The 21,318-nt window shown below is 33.9% G+C and overlaps 2 protein-coding genes across 2 annotated transcripts in view; both read right to left on the reverse strand.

Moving 5' to 3' along the window:
* Window positions 1-1,938: 1,938 nt before the first annotated feature.
* On the reverse strand, window positions 1,939-5,287 carry LOC134535668 (uncharacterized). Its single transcript, XM_063374864.1, has 2 exons — window positions 5,256-5,287; window positions 1,939-3,863 (listed from the first exon to the last, which is right to left on the reverse strand). Exon 2 carries the CDS (start codon window positions 3,857-3,859, stop codon window positions 1,949-1,951), a length of 1,911 nt encoding a protein of 636 aa, XP_063230934.1. The 5' UTR covers window positions 3,860-3,863; window positions 5,256-5,287; the 3' UTR covers window positions 1,939-1,948.
* A 12,504-nt stretch (window positions 5,288-17,791) lies between these two features.
* The window catches only part of LOC134536274 (orexin receptor type 2-like), a 201,560-nt gene continuing 198,033 nt past the window's right edge, over window positions 17,792-21,318 (reverse strand). The window contains exon 6 of the mRNA XM_063375997.1: window positions 17,792-20,900. Coding sequence (XP_063232067.1) covers window positions 20,761-20,900 — 140 coding nt within the window. The 3' untranslated portion in view covers window positions 17,792-20,760. The remainder of the gene's footprint in view (window positions 20,901-21,318) is intronic.

Here is a 21,318-nt window from a genome sequence, read left to right on the forward strand (position 1 = left end):
TATATGTTGGCAAATAAAAGAATATATTTTTTAGGTTTTTTCTGAATATGAAAATATAACATAGATGTATAATGTTAATTCACAGTCCCTTAAGAATATTATTATTTTTTAAACTAAGATTCGTGGCTATTTAGTTCCTATAATTACATTATTTGTGACAAAATGAAAGAAAAAATAAATTGTCAATATTATTACATTTCATTTGACAAGGAAGTATTAGTCTATAGAGCTGATGTTAGTGCTGTAGTAAGAATTATTCTGTAAAGCGTTTGGTAAGCGATTGGTAAACGATTGGTGAACAATACGAACTGTAGCCTTATAAGTTTAGTTAACAGCTTGAGGCAGCGATGACCAGTTGTTTTTTGAAACTTATGCGAGGGACTGATAGCTATCAATTAATATTAGGTTTCATTTTTATAAAACTAAAAAATACAATATGTGGCTTGTAGTGAAAATAATTAATTCTCTTAAAAATGTGTACTTTTAAAAAAGTATTAAATTAAATTATTCAAATACATGGCACACTTCATGGATCCTTATATATATAAAAAAAATAATATGACTCAGTATTTCTGTAAGTATATCATCATAGCTTCAGACAGTATCTGCTGAATACTAATCATACATAAATGTAAAAAGTGCATGCGATGATATATGTTTCTTGAAATATTTTTTTTAATAGGGCTGCAATTTGGCCATCATTACATACTAGTAATAATCTTATTACTCTGACAAGATTATATATTACTAAGCAAAGATATTAAAACCACAGCAGCCAGTAATTTTTCCTTTATTCTCATTGTAATAACATATAGGTTACCATTCGGGAGTCTTTCTGATTTTTACTTCAAATTATAAAATTAAAAAAATGACACTCTAGCTCTTTAAATTATCACCTCCATCGCTATGATATCTTAATTGTTAATAATATAAGCGCTAGTAAATGCTATATAATGTTTCTCTTTTCTGTGTTTGCAGTTCTATCGTATACATCTGAGATACATCAAATAATTTACTGTAGAATTATGAAAAGTTCATGAACAAGTAAACAAGCAACATTTTGCCGACTGTTCCGACTTACAAATCATTATTAAAAAATCTTGCTTGTATCGAAGCACAATACAGCCTTAATAATTTCCACTACATTAAAAATTTGTGAAAAACATTGTAAAGTAAGAGAGCATTATAACATACAAATTTCTGAAAGAGACAATAATTTTAGTAGTAAAACTTAGTACTTCATAAAAAAAACACACAATTAAAGTGAAAATACAGAAAATGAAAATAAGGAATCGTAAAAATATGGTGAATTTTGTTGATTATTTTTAAATATACAATGTTTACAGAAAGTTGAAAAACGTAACAGGTAAGTATAATTTTAAGTAAATTATTTTTATAAACTGACCACTCTTTGACGGGACATTCATTATTCAGTTATTATGATTTTACTCTATATTAATACATTAAAACTATATCCTTATATTAAAGTATTTGAATAAAAATGACACTAAATGAGAATTGAGTTTAATATGTTTTACTGATTACTTACAGACCATACTTGGTGTTCACGGTGCTAATAGATATATAAGTGTAAATATTGATGCCAAATGTTAGCAAGAATTAATAGATAATGTGAAAAATTGGCCTACAAAGGTATATGACATAATTGTTAGTAATGTGAAAGTTTTGAAAATAAATATAATGAACCTATTAATTGGGAGGCTAGAATGCAGCTATTTTGTTTTAACGCTACATGTATATAAGCGTTTTAACAATGTGGGAAGATTCAATCTTTCACACAATATAGGTAGTTACCGACTGATCTATAAAAAAATTTAATCAAGTACGTTGGTTGTTTAGAAAATAAGAGAACTTATTCCACATCAAAATAATTGGAATATTGGTGAATTGAAATAAACATAAGATTTCTTCCCCAAATATTAGCGTTCTAGATTTTATGCCTATTAAGATGTGTCATAATTGAGAAATTTTCATAGATATATTCAAAAAAGAAGTAGGCGAATTTAAAAACTAATTCCAAGATGAAAATTAAAGTACTTAACAAAATACCGATCAAAAGGACAAAGAAAACACCTTGCAAGTGACTTAGAGAAAGTTTTGAGAGCTCGTTTGTGGCTGTATCCTTATTACTTACCATCTTATCAAGAAGCAGCTTATCTACGATGCCAGCCTCCTTCAAAGCACACAGATACATCTTAAACTTCCTCTTATAAGGAAAATTTTTACGAAATAACAACACTATTGGTAAAAGAATATTAAGCTCCATAACACTGAGTTTAGAATGACTTAAAATGTTATAGTCAAATTTTATCTTGTAGTGAGCCATAGATAATGAAGAGTAAACACTGATATTCCTGTGAAACATGACATTATGAACGGTGGAGTCAAAATCGTTCGTTATTACAGTGTTCGAAAGTAATTTCGATGTTGTCTCATCATTTAAATCGAAGTCCGTAAGTGAATTACTCATATAGTCAAAAACAACAGTATTTTCAAAAAAGTGTAATGGCACTACCATTGCTATCGAAATAGAGTTAGCTTCCAAATCATCCACTGTTTTCAGTTCAGGGTAGTAGCGGGGCACTGTCAGGTAACTCGTGATCAGGCCCGTGTAACAGTTGTTCATTATTAGGTTGAATAGAAGTGTTGAGACGAGGATCAGCCTCAAGGGAGTACACTGTTGGATGTATATGGAGCCTCCAACAAGAAATCCTCGCACGACCTCCAAGACGCTAAACTGCCCCGGTGAAGCGTGTATTTCAAATTTTGAAACAACTTTACTGACCAGAACTAGAAAGACAAACATCGATATATATGCCATCCACGAGTCGAAACTGAATGGGTGAATGAGATTCATCCATGCTGGCATCTGCAGTGCTTTTGGTACTATGATAGCAGCCCTATCAAAGAAGAAAGGGTATGACATATTCTTGAGGATGCGGGGGGTGGAGAAAAACATTCCGAGTGTGACGTCCGGGTCATGGCGTGAAATTTTCATACGTACATCGGAAGAATGATCAACGAAAACAAAATTCATGTGACGAACAATACTTCTAATCACCTCAACCATTGGTCCACTTGATACCCATTCGCCACCCTTATCCATCTTGCTAAACGCGAAAGGTGGTATGTTGTAGGTTACAACTGTCAATGGGTAGTTTTGTACTTTTGCAAACTTGTCATAGAAAATTAAATCATCATTACAAGATGAATCTATTACACTTATGGCATCTTCTTTCAAAAAAGGGTTGTAGGTTATCAAACTTATTTTCTTTCTTAACTTATTAGTTTTCAAACAAATTAATACAATATTCAAAATTTCTAATTTTTCCCAATAGAGACTGAGTATTCTTTTAGCTTGTATGTTTTCTATGTTGGTAGTTGCCATTGATAATAACATGAAGTATGCTTGCGAGTTCCAAAAATTTCTCTGTAAATGTTTCAATAGTGAATCATGTAATATGTCTTTATAATCATTAAAGAATATCATAAACACATCAATTTCAGATATGAGGTCTTCATTATCTTGTGAAAAAATTCTTGTATTTTTATCATCTGCTTCGTGTTGCAATGATTTTATGATGACGAATGTGCAGAACTCTTTGGACTGTAGTTCATGGATTATATCGTCAATTTCGAAGGTTGTTCGCGAGAAAACAGCCATGCATTTATGCTTTGACCCGGCTATTTTGATCATTTTGACATTAGCTTCTGCTAATAGATTACTGTGCTCTTTATCAACAATATCCAGAGTAATGTTTCTTTCAAGTGCAGCATTTACATAAGAGTAATAAACTGAGAATGTAATGACGAGTTTCATTAACGTTGGCTGATTCATGCTCCTAAAAATAAAATATTAACACACAATTAATACGTTCCATGATTATATACATAATATCTCTCAACATAGTGTAATTAAACTTAATGAAATAGTACAATTTTAATAAGTTTGCTGACTGTATAGGTATAATTTACTTCATCTTTACTTTAAATTTTGTACTAATGGTTTTTGATGTCCAGTTAGTTTGATTGCATGATTTTTGATAGGATCTTAAAATGTAACAGCAATGATAGCAAAAAACCTATGGTAATTATCTAATGATTATTAATTTATAATTTTATGATCTCAAAAAAAATTTGGTACCACTAAATCCTATTCAAAACACAAACATACATTTGTTAGAATATTTTAAAATTTTGATTAATCTTATTTTAATGCATGATTTCAGTATTTGCTAATTTAAGTTATGATATAATGCTATGAATTCAAATGTAAAATGTTAAGACAGGTCTAAACGTAATAGAAAAAGGAATACCAAGCAATTGTTCGACTATTTTTATATGGGCATTAAACCTAAAAATATATTTGTAAAAAATTTGTAAGAGTTGTATCTGTATGTAGCAGATATTTCCAAAACGGTATTTTTTTGGTAATGAGTGTTATACAGAGTTCTTAAATTTTAAGTTTGCCTTGTGTTCTGTTAATTTGTTTAATTATCAATCAAAATATGTTAATGGTATTGAAATAAATTAATGTAAATATAGCCCAATTCTCTATAAATTTTGTCTGCGATATTTCATTTTTAAGAAGGTGAAAAGTGCGTAAATTTGAATTTTTTAAATAAATCTTCTGCTTGAAGCTATCATACTAAGAGAAAATCAAAATTGTGTAGTATGTATTAGTAATCATATACCAATACAAATTCATTTTTACAATCTACCGAATTTTCACGTCAAACGTGACGAAACGAGGGTATGTATGGTTTTATAGAAAAATATTGGAATAAGTTTATAAATATATCATGAATTACCTAGTAATAATCGCATAGACTACATCACAGTTCTCTTGTTACAGGCAACCACTCTCCATACATGCTTACCTAACATAATGGTTCCTGATTATATATGTATAAATGCTATCATTATAGGGCAACTCTCTTGGAATAAAATGTACAGAAATACTTATACATCACAGACAAGTTGGTGTGGATAACAGCAAATGGATCTTATAAAAAAAATTGTCATCTATTAATAATAAAAAATTTAAAATGTATATTTCTTTTCAGCACAGCCAAATTAAGAATTAACTAATGCCCTTATGTTGAGGAGTTTAAACCCTTGTTAGATAATCAGTCCGCTATTATAAACTACAAAATATTATTTTTCAGCATATTATCGGTTTAAGTCACACTTAAAAATACTTTTGAAATTAAAAACCTATAATAAATACTCACTTTCCAGCTAACTTGCTTCAGTCTCACTGTCGATCTGTAGCACAGACAGCATAACAGCAAAAATTCGCGTGTCTATATACAATTTTTAATCAGATAACTTAAAATTTTTATCGATTTTGGTTTACATTATTTATAGGGGCTGCAAAAAAAAAACGAAAATGTTTTTCTGTCTACTGTTGATACTTGCATTACTTACGAAAAAATTATTACACTGTCGGTCACAACCGATCATATCAACTACAACGTAGCCATTTTTTAATGCTATTTTCACAATAATGATATACCATGGATAATAACTCAATAAAATATTTAAATAAAGATCACGCCAGATAAAAACACGTTATAAGTTGGGCGTAGCCGGTCGGGCTCAGTTTCAGGTTGTGGATTGTAGATAAGATCCATGACCTCCCGATACTTTGATATTTTAGGGGAATATGCCACAAAATTTTTGAAAATAATTTTTAAAATCCTTATTACTATCACAAATTCTTCTATTTCAAGGGGAAAAGAGTCCCATATTAAGGGTTAATTTTCTGTTTAAATAAACATAAATCATTGTGGATGAAATGCCCTAAAGATAGCTTGAGACTCCTAATAACAAGCCGCTTAGCCTATACCGTGACTTTTTGGCCCACGTGACGAATGAAATAGCTGTAATAGAACTTATACATACCACAGCAGGGTATGCATTAAATAAATTACGAAAGAAGTATATATTGTTAGCAATAATGTTACCAATACCTTCAAAATTTACTTCTCAGTCCTGGTGTTTATTCTCGATCTGTGCATTAATAAAAATTGTATTGTGATTTCCGTTCCCATGTTTATTAGTGGTCATCATTTACTGGAAACATTAAAATATTCCTTGTAGGCCTTTAGAATGTACACAAATGTAAAAAAAATTGTTTAAGATCTCATGTTTTCTTGGAGAAACACAATAGCACTAGGTTTGAATAGAAATTCTTTTTAAAATGTATTTTAAATAGGTTTAAAAAGATTATAGATTTAAATAAATAATACAAATCATTAATAAATTTTTTTATTTTACTTATTACTTACATTAATTTTTCAATATATATTATTGTTAGTAACATATTATAAGAGCAATACTTACACTCGGTACTTTTACTTAAGCTCTAACACATGCTTACAACGTTCCCTTTCTTAAAAAAAAAAAAAATTGTTTTGTTGTGCTTTCAATTTTTAATGTTATGCTCATTGTTGTCTAATACACTTACTAATAAAGTAGGTATTACCATTGTTATATTTTTTTACTTAATAAATTACTAACATTACAGTATTTTAAATCTAGATCACATTATATGTTGGCAAATAAAAGAATATATTTTTTAGGTTTTTTCTGAATATGAAAATATAACATAGATGTGTAATGTTAATTCACAGTCCCTTAAGAATATTATTATTTTTTAAACTAAGATTCGTGGCTATTTTGTTCCTATAATTACATTATTTGTGACAAAATGAAAGAAAAAATAAATTGTCAATATTATTACATTTCATTTGACAAGGAAGTATTAGTCTATAGAGCTGATGTTAGTGCTGTAGTAAGAAATATTCTGTAAAGCGATTGGTAAACGATTGGTGAACAATACAAACTGTAGCCTTATAAGTTTAGTTAACAGCTTGAGGCAGCGATGACCAGTTGTTTTTTGAAACTTATGCGAGGGATTGATAGCTATCAATTAATATTAGGTTTCATATTTATATAACTAATAAATACAATGTGTGGCTTGTAGTGAAAATTATTAATTCTCTTAAAAATGTGTACTTTTAAAAAAGTATTAAATTAAATTATTCAAATACATGGCGCACTTCATGTATCTATATATATATATATAAAAAATAATATGACTCAGTATTTCTGTAAGTATATCATCATAGCTTCAGACAGTATCTGCTGAATACTCATCATACATAAATGTAAAAAGTGCATGCGATGATACATGTTTCTAGAAATATATATTTTTAATAGGGCTGCAATTTGACCATCATTACATACTAGTAATAATCTTTTATTATATTATTATATTAAAACCACAGCAGCCATTAATTGTTCCTTTATTCTCATTGTAATAACATATAGGTTACCATTCGGGAGTCTTTCTCATTTTTACTTTAAATAATAACATTAAAAAAGGATACTCTAGCTCTTTAAATGATAACCTCTATCGCTATGATATCTTAATTGTTAATAATAAATTGCCTAGTAGATGCTCTCTAATGTTTCTCTTTTCTGTGTTTTCAGATCTATCGAAGACATCTGAGATACATAAAATAATTTACAGTAGAATTATGAAAAGTTAATGAACAAGTAAACAAGCAACATTTTTCCAACTGTTCCGACATACAAATAATTTTTTTAAAAATTTTGCTTGTATCGAAGCACAACACAGAGTTAATAATTTCCACTACATTAAAACTTTGTGAAAAACATTGTAAAGTAACAGAGCAAATTTAACATACAGATTTCTGAAAGAGACAATATTTTTAAGTAGCAAATCTTAGCACTTCATTAAAAAAGCACATAATTAAAGTGAAAATACAGAAAAGAAAAATAAGGAATCCAAAAAATATGGTAAATATTGTTGATTATTTTTAAATATACAATGTTTACAGAAAGTTGAAAAACGTAACAGTTTAGCATAATTTAAGCAAATTATTTTTATAAACTGACCACGCTTTGACAAGACTTTCAGTATTCAGTTATTGTTGTTTTACTCTATATTAATACATTAACACTATATTCTTATATTAAAGTATTTGAATAAAAATGACACTAAATGAGGATTGAGTTGGTTATGTTTTACTGATTACTTACAGACCATACTTGGTGTTCACGGTGCTAATAGATATATAGGTGTAAATATTGATGCCAAATGTTAGCAAGAATTAATAGTTAATGTGAAAACTTGGCCTAGAAAGGTATATGACATAATTGTTAGTAATGTGAAAGTTTTGAAAATAAATATAATGAACCCTTAATTGGGAGGCTAGAATGCAGCTATTTTGTTTTAACGCTACATGTATATAAGCGTTTTAACAATGTGGGAAGATTCAATCTTTCACACAATATAGATAGTTACCGACTGATCTTTAAAAAAATTTAATCAAGTACGTTGGTTGTTTAGAAATAAGAGAAATGCTTCAACATAAAAATAATTTGAATATAGGTGAATTGAAATAAATATAAGATTTCTTCCCCAAATATTAGCGTTCTAGATTTTATGCCTATTAAGATGTGGCATAATTGAGAAATTTTCATAGATATATTCAAAAAAGAAGTAGGCGAATTTAAAAACTAATTCCAAGATGAAAATTAAAGTACTTAACAAAATACCGATCAAAAGGACAAAGAAAACACCTTGCAAGTGACTTAGAGAAAGTTTTGAGAGCTCGTTTGTGGCTGTATCCTTATTACTTACCATCTTATCAAGAAGCAGCTTATCTACGATGCCAGCCTCCTTCAAGGCACACAGATGCATATTAAACTTGTTCTTATAGGGAAGATTTTTACGAAATAACAACACCACGGGTAAAAGATTATTAAGCTCCATAACACTGAGTTTAGAATGACTTAAAATGTTATAGTCAAATTTTATCTTGTAGTGAGCCATAGATAATGAAGAGTAAACACTGATATTCCTGTGAAACATGACATTATGAACGGTGGAGTCAAAATCGTTCCTTATTACAGTGTTTAAAAATAATTTCGAGGTTGTCTCATCATTTAAATCGAAGTCCGTAAGTGAATTTCTCATATAGTCAAAAATAACAGTATTTTCAAAAAAGTGTAATGGCATTACCATTGCTATCGAAATAGAGTTAGCTTCCAAATCATCCACTGTTTTCAGTTCAGGGTAGTAGCGGGGCACTGTCAGGTAACTCGTGATCAGGCCCGTGTAACAGTTGTTCATTATTAGGTTGAATAGAAGTGTTGAGACGAGGATCAGCCTCAAGGGAGTACACTGTTGGATGTATATGGAGCCTCCAACAAGAAATCCTCGCACGACCTCCAAGACGCTAAACTGCCCCGGTGAAGCGTGTATTTCAAATTTTGAAACAACTTTACTGACCAGAACTAGAAAGACAAACATCGTTATATATGCCATCCACGAGTCGAAACTGAATGGGTGAATGAGATTCATCCATGCTGGCATCTGCAGTGCCTTTGGTACTATGATAGCAGCCCTGTCAATGAAGAAAGGGTATGACATATCTTTGAGGATGTGTGGGGTGGCGTAGTACAATCCTAGTGTGACGTCCGGGTCATTGCGTGAATTGTTCACACGTACATCGGAAGAATGATCAACGAAAACAAAATTCATGTGACGAACAATACTTCTTATCACCTCAACCATTGGTCCACTGGATACCCATTCACCACCCTTATCCATCTTGCTAAACGCGAAAGGTGGTACGTTGTAGGTTAAAACTGTCAATGGGTAGTTTTGAACTTTTGAAAACTTGTCATGGAAAAGTAAATGATCATTACGAGACGAATCGATTACACTTATGGCATCTTCTTTCAAAAATGGGTTGTAGGTTATCAAATTTATTTTCGTTCTTAATTTATCAGTTTTCAAACAAATTAATATAATATTCAAAATTTCAAAATTTTCCCAATAGAGACTGAGTATTCTTTTAGCTTGTATGTTTTCTATGTTGGTAGTTGCCATTGATAATAACATGAAGTATGCTTGCGAGTTCCAAAAATTTCTCTGTAAATGTTTCAATAGTAAATCATGTAATATGTCTTTATAATCATTAAAGAATATCATAAACACATCAATTTCAGATATGAGGTTTTCATGATCTTGTGAAAAAATTCTTGAATTTTTATAATTTGCATCGTGTTGCAATGATTTTATGACGATGAATGTGCAGACCTTTTTGGACTGTAGTTCATGGATTATATCGTCAACTTCGAAGGTTGTTTGTGAAAAAACAGCCATGCAGTTATACTTTGTTCCGGCAAACTTGTACATTTTGGCATTAGCTTCTGCTAATAGATTAATGTGCTCTTTATCAACAATATCCAGTGAAATTTTTATTTTAAGTGCAGCACTCGCATACGAGTAATAAACTGTAAATATAATGAAGAGTTTCATTAAAGTTGGTTGATTCATGTTCCTAAAAAAAATAACACATAGTTATATTGTTTCTAGTATGTAACATTATTATATACATAATATCTATTAACATAGTGTAATTAAACTTAAAGTAAAAGTACAATTGAAATAATTTTACTGAATGTATAATTAAAATTTATTATATGTTTGCTGTAATGAAAATTTTATGTTTTTTTCTCCAGTGATACCTACATATTTGTTTTGTTTATAAGGAATTACATAGGACCTTAGAAAGTAAGAGTCATGATATCAATAAACCTATTGTAATTTTTTAATAATTATAAATTCATAATGTTCTCATCTCCCAAAAAATATTTTGGTACCACTAAAACATTTTACAAAACCCAAGCAAACATTTGTTAGAATATTTGAAAATTTTGATTATTCTATATTAATGCATTATTTTCACTAGTTACTAATTTAAGTTACAATATAATACTATAAAATCAAATGTAAAACGTTAACACAGGCGTAAACCTATTAAAACTCGATTACATTGCAAATATTTTACAAGTTTTATATGGACATTATAAACTATCTATATATATACATACTTATACATATATATATGTGTGTGTGTGTGTGTGTGTGTAAGAAATTGTAATAAGGTTGTGTCTATAATTAGCAGATATTTCCCAAACTCCTTTGTTTTTGACAATGAAAGTTATACAGTCTCATTTTAAGTTTAGTTTGCTTGTTTTTCTGTTAATTTTGTTTAATTTTCATTGAAAATATGTCAAGGGTTTTGAAAAAAAAAAGAATTAAATATAGACCAATTCTTTATAAATTTTTGTCTGTTAAAATTCATTCTTAAGGAGGTGAAAAGGGCGTAAATTTTTTTAAATATAAATCCTCTGTTTGAAGGTAACATAATAAGAGAATATCAACATTGCGTACTATGTATTAATAATCATACTACAATACCAACTACTTTTTACAATTTACCGAATTTACACGTCAAACGTGATGAAAGGAGGGTGGATATGGTTTTATAGAAAAAAAATTATCTCAGAAGCTAATCAAGCGAGAGTTATGACCTTACTTATACATAATTAAAAGATCAAAATGTAAAAAAATATTAAATTAAAAAATATATATATTCTAATTCTAAAAGTGAAAATGAGTTTATTCGGATTTTTTAAAGAAAAATAATGGATTCTTTAAGGAAAAATAAAAAAAACACATATTCATGCATAAAGAGGTACATGGTATCAGACCAAAATTCCTTCAGAATGCAGTTTTAGTTTTTCAAATATACTCAAACATATTTCATGGGAGAGTATTTGCATTCAGAAGAAAACTCAGCAGGCAATGTAATAAGTTCATAAATATATCATAAATTACCTAGTGATAATAACGTAGATACTAAATCACAGTTCTGTTACAAGCAAGCACTCCCCACACATGCTTTCCTAACATAATGGTTCTTGATTAAAGATGTATAAATGCTATCATTATAGGACAAATCTCTTGCAGTAAAATGTACAAAAACACTTTTACGTCACAGGCAAGTTGGTGTGGACTACACGAAACGTATCTAATAATAAAAAAAACATATTTTGGCGTGTAATAGCAATAGTTTGATGCAAATGTAACTTCAAACGTGAGCACAGCATTAGACCTACCTATAGCTTTATTTGCAGAGCTTCTGGTAAAGAGACGTAACTGAATGCACAAACTTACATGAACAGTTATGTGCTTATGCATTAGGGTTTGACTGAAAATTTATCGAGTAATGGATAAAAGTTCCATACATACATGCTGTCCTAGCAGTAGCGATCTTACCTCCTCGGTCATCCAACAGACAGAATGCACAGCCTGTACTGCCACCACCGCAGTATAGACCTGACCACACAGAGTCGTGTGCCAGCAGCGCGTGTCACGTGATTGCAAGTGGTTTAAGTGGATTCCGTTGTACTGCCCTCGCATGCTACCACCGCAGTATAGTCATTTCTTAGGGGAAACAAACGTGGCCGAGTTTCTGTTTAAGTAATGGAAAACTGCTTATCAGTAGTACCTGTTCATGATCGCATACTGTAAAGAACCTTTTAAATATCATTTCATAAATGCAAAAAAGTTTGAGTTTCGTCATTACAACGAGACACACCGTTGTCTTAACAACTCTGATATCCTGCTGGCCTTTTCTTATTAACTTAAATGGTATATTATTAATAACTATGAGGCAATGCTGCACCTCATATTTTTATTGGTACTAATAATTATTTTTAAAAATGAAGCGTCCAGGGGAAAAAAAGATTACTGTCCAAGCGGCTTCATTTTGATATAACGGGAATTTAATCGTTGAAGACTCATAGTAAATTGCACTATTTTTTTTTTTAAATTTTGTTGTCAAACACATATTAATTAACTAGTACAATTGCAAAGGAAATATTTTATAAGTAAATCTTGCATTTATACTACTGACAACAAAATGTTTAGGAGAAAAAGCTAGAGGGTTCCTAAAGTGTTCAGGTGAAAAAATATGAGAGTCCAAAGACAATAAACGGTGTTACAGAAAAACAATGCCAAAATGTAAATATGACATGGAGTAAGATGTTACAGTTTAAAAAAAATTAAAATAATAGCTAGATCTTGAACACAAAGTAGAACTACGGTATATAACATTCTTTACACGAAACTAGCGAATTTGAGAAAAAAAGAAAGAAAAAATTCCAAATATATAAAAAAATTATATATTGAAAGTTAATGTTGATGAACATGAAATCACTACTTAGTGTGAAAGATTGTTGAAGTAATGCTCTGCTTCCTCGGAAAATATTTTTTTTTTGAGAAGCTAACAGTATTGAAATGTAGCTCAGGAAATGCAGTTTATTCAGTGGCGGCAGTTAGACACAACCTTCTTTTAAAGACACCCTCTTGCGTTTTGCTTTTAAAACTACTCTTTCAGTTTGCGGTCCGTTGAAATGTGATCGGTGCATTTTTTAGTAGGCCAGGCGAGAAGAGTTGGGTGTGGCAGAAAACGTTACCATGTAAGTGTTTGGAAACTTGGGCCTTTCGGCCCGCATCAGTCGCTGATAACTGTACCAGGATAACTTGTAGCAGGACTGCCCTCCACCGCCGATAGCCGCGATGACGACCCCGCCAGACCGCTATGGGCTGTCACAGTCACCCCGCCTCTCAGTCCGTGTCAGTCATCACATTTTGTAACATATTGTAAGAATCTGTTGTTTTTTTTGACGTGATAACGTCTTATAAATCGACGAACGCCGGCTGCACGCACGAAAAAGCATGACTCATTGTCACACGTTCCGCCTGAGCCGAGCGTGCAAGAACCGGCCGACCACCGTGCGAGAAAATCTTCTATAATATCAAACAGGTTAAGGTATGCAATTTTTCGTCAGTGTTTTCTTATGACGTTATCACGTAAAATTATCGTCTGTAAACCGACTTTACAGAAACCCCCTTTTTTACAAACATATATGTCAAAATTTTTCATTTTTAAAATTTAATTTTGCTAAAACATTCAATAAATTAAAAAATATCCCTCCCTTGTTCAAACAAAATATATAACTGATTGCAAATTTGTATTGTGACCTAAGTTACGACACACTTGACCTCTAGGCATAAGCAGAAGTTTTAAACCGGTGAACCTTCGATGCGGCCAGCAATGAAGTTGCTGTTTCAATTGCTAGGTGACTCTGCTGGCAAGGGTAGCTGTTAGTTGTCACGCTGCCCACAGCACAGCGCTTCCATCGCTCATGAGCTCAAATGGAATGGATAGATGGCACTGATTGTCTCTTTTGAAGTCCAACGTCTTTTTATGCGATACTATTGTAGTTTTTGTATGAATACTGAAGCCCACTTCGGTATTTATACATATGGTTTTTCGCACCATTGCATTTAACCTCAAAATTGTATATTAAAAAATTGGTTGTCTATTAAGTTCCATTAAATATAAATTTAAATTATCCTCTAGCCTCACACAGATACACCCCAGACTAGGTAGGCCACATAAATACAATTTTTGTTTACTTCTTGATGAAATTGTGCACACTTTACGTTTAAAGTTTGAGGAACTAATTTATGCATCTGATTTAAAAAAAAAAACTTTTAAAACACTATAAACTGAATTTTAAAATAAATGATTCATACCAAATCTGTAAATGTAGGTACTGCACTAGCAAAGATTTTAGTGAATGAAATTCACACATTTCCAACGCTTTGCTTGTAGATGGGAGAATAATGGGCGTGATAAAGTCGTCTGACCTTCAAAAAAAAAGGGAGATCATTGTATACATAATATTTAGAAATTCCCCCCCCCCCCCCCCATAAACCGACCCTAAAACAGAACTTTGACTTTACTTGATGAAATTTTGTTCAATTTGAATTCAAAATGAGAGAAAAATTACTTCTATTCTGAAGGCTGGTCAATGTCTACTGCCGTCGCCCGGGTTCTCGTGTTCTGGACTCGGCGGTGTTCCTAGCGGGAAGGCTGTGCTGTTGCGGGGAAGTGTGTCCGGGAGGGCGCCAGGCTGACGCGGAGGTTAGCCACGAGGTGGGTCGTGAGGTCCGAAGGCCCCTGCGTGGTCCACTAGGAACTGCGGCGGTGGTGATGATGCTAGGGATCCATAATGCCTGTTGCCCCACTGGCCTTGCACAGCATAGGACGCTGATCCCTAACTGGATTGGTGAGGTTCAGCAATAACGTACACGGCTTTGCACTGTCGTTCACACGTCGCGCACGGAGTGTGCGGAGTAGACTTTTAATTACGTTGACAAATTACACTTGCAATTACATTCACACGATTTCCCTACATAAAGTACACTGTCAATTACACACTAGGCGCTCTGACGCGCCGTCACTAACGTTACGCCCTCACGCCAGTTGCAGCTGAGGGAGAGTGTTTGATTAGAGTCGGCTAATCCCGTAATTGGTGAACGGCGACGCGCGGGCCCACCTGTGTGGACCGCGGCTCGCTATTAAATTAAGAACACGTCTACGATTGGATGTAGCCAGTGCCTGTGCACTTGGCGATTAATTAAAAGTCTGTGGTGGCGGGAGTCTGCCCGTACCGTATATTGCACGGCCCCACGTAATGCGTTGTGTGGGGCGTGTTAAGTTGACGTGGCTGGGTTAGGCCCTACACCGGAAACGGACCGGGCGCACACGGGGAGTATTTAAAAAAGGTTTCGGGGTTTGACTATAGTTACCAGATGGAAGTTCGATGGAGACAAAGAGATGCTGGCTCCCTGTGGGATGTGCGTCCGTCCCGGTCCGCGAGTCGCGCTGTGCTGGCGTGCAGCCCTGGCGCGAGGGGAGGGGGGAGCTCCCTGTCGCGCCAGAGTTTCTAAAGTTCCGTTATTCGTAAACAATTACATTACTAATAAAAAGCAAGTGGCTCTAAATTCATACAATAAAACTTAATGATTAACTTAGTATATATATGTTTTAGAAATGACATTTAATAAAGTTGTATAAAATAAGTTTGAATTATTAGAGTCATACTGGAGACTGTTTGTTGCTTGATAACTACTCCAGTGGCGAATGATAATGCTAATTTGGGCGGTTTGAGTTACGTCACATATTACACTATTGAATTCAGGCTGAAGGCCGCTAGGGTTGCACTCACAGCTGTTTTAGTAGAAAACTACACGTGAGTGACCCGGGCACTCCTACGTCGCACTTGTGTTGCACGGTGTTGTTAATTCAAAGTGGCGGGTTCATTAAAGTTTAGTGAATTTACTGTGTACATGACTCGGTTTGTCTTGCCGATTACGTTAAGGGCGTGGATAATACCTAAGTCCCACGGCGCTCGTCTGACTCGGGTGGGCCATGGCTAGGGGTGCGTTCTGTTAGCGGGGTTGAATACTGGCGGTTGCAGGTCGGGCTTTAGGGTGGCCTTCGGTCGGACGACGTCACTACATAAAATAAAAAAATAAAACACCTTGCACCACCATCCCTTTATCCCACCCCCTACAACACACGTTTTTCACGTTTTGATGATAACAGAAAAATATTTGTCTTCAACTGATTTAGAATGAAAGGGCAATGTCACTGTATATATGAACTTTTAATAAAACCACTCCCATTCCTTAATTTGGTACAACTGTATGAAAAACTGCACAAATGACATTAAAAATAAAGAAGAAAATTGTATTTCAAATATTAATTTAGAAAAATGCATAAGGTCACAGTCTACATGAGAGTTTGTAAAACCACCCCATTCACTATTCTAATTTTTTTTAAGTATAATGCTGGTACATAAATGAAATTTCGCACATTTGATGTTACAAACAAGATAAAATTTACTGCTTCATTCGATTTCAGAATAGATTCTCCTATCTTCCTGTCCCAATGAGATTTAAAAAAAAAAACCTTAAAACAAATATTGGTATTTATTTATAAACGTTTTCAAACACGTCTTAAAATTTAGAGAAAAATAACTGACTATCCGATTAAAATAATATTTCTCTCATACCTCTTTTTACATGTGATTTCCAAAAACTACCAGTGATTCCCCTTTACAACCTTTAAGGCAGTATTTTGGCACTTCTTGATGAAATTTTGCAAACCGTAATTTAAAGTTAAGAGAAAATTAAAAGTCTACATTAAACATAATTACCTCTATCAAATTATGTACATGAGATTTCGATGAACCACTTCCATCTGTTTTCCTACCGATAAGTGGGATTAGACCCCGCCATCTTGAATTTTACATATATTTTGTGCTAAAATTTTAATTTTGAACTGTTTAACCCTAATTTTGGCAAGTAAAGACATAAATCATATCTTCCAGACCGTACATACCTCGTTAAAACTCTATATTTACTAACATGCTCTAGTCTGTAAGTACTGTAAGGAAATAACTTAAAAGCTCACGTGGGCGACAACTATTAAAACAATCACACCAGTACGCATGTGTTGATTGCAACAAGTAGCCAAAACTAAGTCCAATTCCAAGTTAAAAAAAAAACCACGAAAGCTTTATAGAAAGCGGTATCAAAGATTTGAATTTGTAAGATGGTGAGGCATAAACCACAATTAAATTATAGTATTTCTGGCAACTTGAAAACGTACAATATTAAAAAAAAATCATGAAAAACCTTAGAAACCACAAATGACACTAAAAATATACAAGTGTAAATAGCCCAAAATCTTGGTACTCAGTGTATGTGACCTGGTAATTTTGCCATTCTTTGAGTCCAGCATTTTCAGAACAGTACAATACAAAAAACTATGTTTTTAAGATACCAGTTAAAAATTATAATTATACTTACTTTTTATTAGTGTCATTATATGAGAGGGCATACATATTTAAAACAAGTCCAAATGACTTTATTTTAGTGCGGAAGGGTTATTTTTAAAATGTGTCACAATTGATTTAAATTCTAATATTTACAGATTACAATAAATAAAAAACCTTATTGTGGTAGAAAATTTTGTATTTACTTCCACTTTTATCCACAGAGAAATCATACATACAAACTTAAATTGTCGTAGTTCGATATTCTTTGCACAGTGTAAAATTTTCACAAATTTACAGTCTCATTTTTAAAACGTTACTTGATTTTCACAACGCATATGTTAGTTTAGGTAAGCTCTCTGGAGAATGAAAACTAGTTGCTTCCATTTTGACACGAAAGGAAACAAATTTGAATAAAATCCACAGTTAGGAATTTTTTGAAACATGGTTACTTCTTCTTGCACTTTTTACACCACATGAAAATTGTTATTGTCATTGAACAAATCACACATAATTTTATAAATCTGTAACATTTACAATTTGAATGATTATACGAAGTTAGGTTCGAAACTTTATCAGTAAGTAGTTACAAACATTTACACATCCAATAAAAAAATAAATTAACTTTACATTTGAAACGTCTAGCTCTTCAATAAAATTGTACATGCTCACTTTGAACATTGTTTAGATTACTTATTAAATAAACAGGAAATAGTGTGTTTAACGAAGTAATGTGAATGGGGTGAAGTTTTTGAAATTTAAAATGGTCTGTAAAATTTTTCCATTAAAAGATTTACAAAAATATTATTTTATTCCATCATTGAAGGTATTTTTTTTCTTCTACTTGATACACATGATTATTTTACACTACATATTTTCCCCGTTATTTCACTGAACGATAGATAGTAATCGATATAATTAGAGTGCAAGTTTTATAAACAGGGGATGAAACATTGTTCTCAAGGAGACAGTCATTGCTGAGGGAAGCGGTGGGGATGTGGTCTTAGTGGTTATTCAGGAGCAGCGATTCAACCAAATACCGTGATTTTGTGGACATCCCGCCTTATCCCGCCGCATTCCAATTTAAGGATTCATACAAAGTTATTATAGAATGTTTGAAACTATTTATGTGTTTTTTTACAGGCCGCTGTAGTTATAAAATTTATTTTGTCAACAAAAATATAAAATCAAAAATGCATGGAACAATTTAATTCAATTATAAAATAAACGTAAATCAGTAATAATAATTCATTTTGTTCATTAATATTTCTCTAAACCAAATATATATTGAAAATAAAACCCTGTAAATATAGGTATTTATAACATAAATTTTACTTGAAAAAAACAATTCACCTTGAATTGAACAGTGGTGGTGAAAACATTTTCACATAGGTTAACACCAAATTGGCAGAAATTGTTCGAATACACGTTTAGATTTACCATTGTAAAGAAAAAAATAAAAAAAAACCTTTACAACATCCATTTTACATCGGCAAATAAGTAAATCTTGACAAGTACAAGATTACTGCTCGAGGTAAGTTATATTCAAAGTACTTCTAATTGCGAATAGGAGTGGCATGGAGGGTCCAAAAGACCCGCTGAGACCCCGAGAGTTAGTCAGTTGTTCGCGGCATCGCCAACACGGGGTGACTGACGATCTGGGCAGAAACACTCGGAGATCGTGAGCTGTTGGTATGGCATAACGACGTAGCCAATGAGCTGAGAGAGCAACCCGAATCACACATGCTCTCTCCACATGTCCTCAGCTGAGCAGTCCCCGTGTGTGTCCGGACGCCGATGGTGGTAGATGAAGAGATTCACTCCTCTGCTGACCCCATTTCCTAGCAGTTAATTCAGATATGTGTAGCTTAATCTTAGAGTAGACTGAACTTGTAGATGATCTACATGACAGCCACAGGGCAGCCTTTGTCTTTCACGACCGCAATCCTACTTAATCTATGCTGTCTGAAGTAACAGATATGGCAGCAAAGTAAATTTTAATCTTAATCTTAGACGTTACAGAAAATAATGTTTAGTTAGGTCTTTGATGCTAAAAAAAAGGTCTTACCTGATCCCCAAAATAAGTATGGTGTTGAGTGAATACACTTTGTCTGTTCTTGCTTCGCTCTTAGTAGTTGGAAAGAATGAAGGCTAACTAGATCTTGGGACAAGGTGAGACCCCATGTCAGTTGGAAGTTTACAGGTTGGAACACAACCCCCCCCCTCCCTCCATCACCTCACAGGCAGTAGTTGAAGGTTGCTTGACCTTGGGAAACCCAATGGTCTTGGCAGACAGTTTACGTGAATAAGTATTCGATTGCGCAGTCCATGGGCTTGAGCAGTTCAAGCCAGGTCTTGGCACCAACTCGGCTCACGTGATTCAGTGGAGTTTATGGAAGCGGTTCTTCTTACCGGGTTCCAGTGGCGGATCCAGGATTTTGGTTTGGGAGGGGCTTGACCCAGCTGAGGCTAGGCTTTATCAACGCAAACACTAAAACAATAGTGGACCCAGATGCTTTTGGAGGGGGCTTGAGCCCCTTAGCCCCCCTCTGGATCCGCTACTGCCGGGTTCCTAGTTGAAGTGAACGCTGACTATATTTCTCTTGTGGAACGATACGAATGAGAGGGTAAGTGGAAAGACCTTGCCAGTTTAGACCCAGTCAGAGCAGTTAATGCAGACAACAGACTCGCTCGATATTTTGGGGCTGACTGATGACCAGTGAATCAACCAGATGAAAAAAAGAGAGAGTTACTGGTGGTTGATGATCGACCCATGCTCATGTCTATTTTGGGGGATACGCAAAGAAGGTTGCAGTAGACAGGTAGCTAGCGCGGCGACCCATGAAAGTTTTGGCCCTGGTCATGGTAGGTGTGTTATTGTGGTCTGATCTCGGAGCACACTGAAGAGATGACCTCCCCATGTCAGTTGGCAGATAGTCAGGCGGGCAGTGTCTCTCGACTCTGGTGGATGACGGGCACAGTAGACAGGTAGCTAGGTTTGGCCCTGCTGCTGGTAGGTACGTCATGTCAGTTGGCAGCTGGTCTTGGCGGGTGACGGGCACCCTAGTAGTTGAAGCGGATGGTGGCCAGCTCGATCTTGGGGCACACCAGGGACTCGCGGGTCGCCCACGTGACCCGGCGGTGCCGGTGTCAGTCTGCCCGGCGCAGCACGGTGCCCGTGGTGCTGGTGAGCGGGTAGTCGCTGGCCACGGTGGCGCGGTAGCTGTGCCGCACCGAGCTGGTGCTGGCGCACTGCAGGATGGTCCGCTTGAACTCGCGCCGGAACTTGCCTGCAACCACGCGACAGTCGCTCGCGATACCTGCGCGGCCCACAGCTTCCAACCTCGGCAGGGGCGGGCGATGGGTTTTGATAGTTAGGCAGGAAATATTTCGCACTTAAATGGGGAGTCAGAAGTTGTGAAAAGTAATAGGCCCGGTTTTGACGTGATAACGTCTTATAAATCTATGAACGCCGTCTGTACGCACGAAAAAACCTTAACTTATTGCCACTTTCCGCCTGAGTCGAGCGTGCAAGAACCGGCCAACCACCGTGCGAGATAATCTTATATAATATCATACAGGTTAAGGCGGGCTTTTTAAAAGCAGCAATTTAAAAAAAATGATTTATTTGTTCAATTTCGTCATTTTAAATTACCATTTTTTTTGACATTGATTTGATTTCAGTTTATTTCTATAACTAATTGTTCG

The sequence above is a fragment of the Bacillus rossius genome, chromosome 10, assembly GCF_032445375.1.
Source record: "Bacillus rossius redtenbacheri isolate Brsri chromosome 10, Brsri_v3, whole genome shotgun sequence".
NCBI lineage: Eukaryota > Metazoa > Arthropoda > Insecta > Phasmatodea > Bacillidae > Bacillus > Bacillus rossius.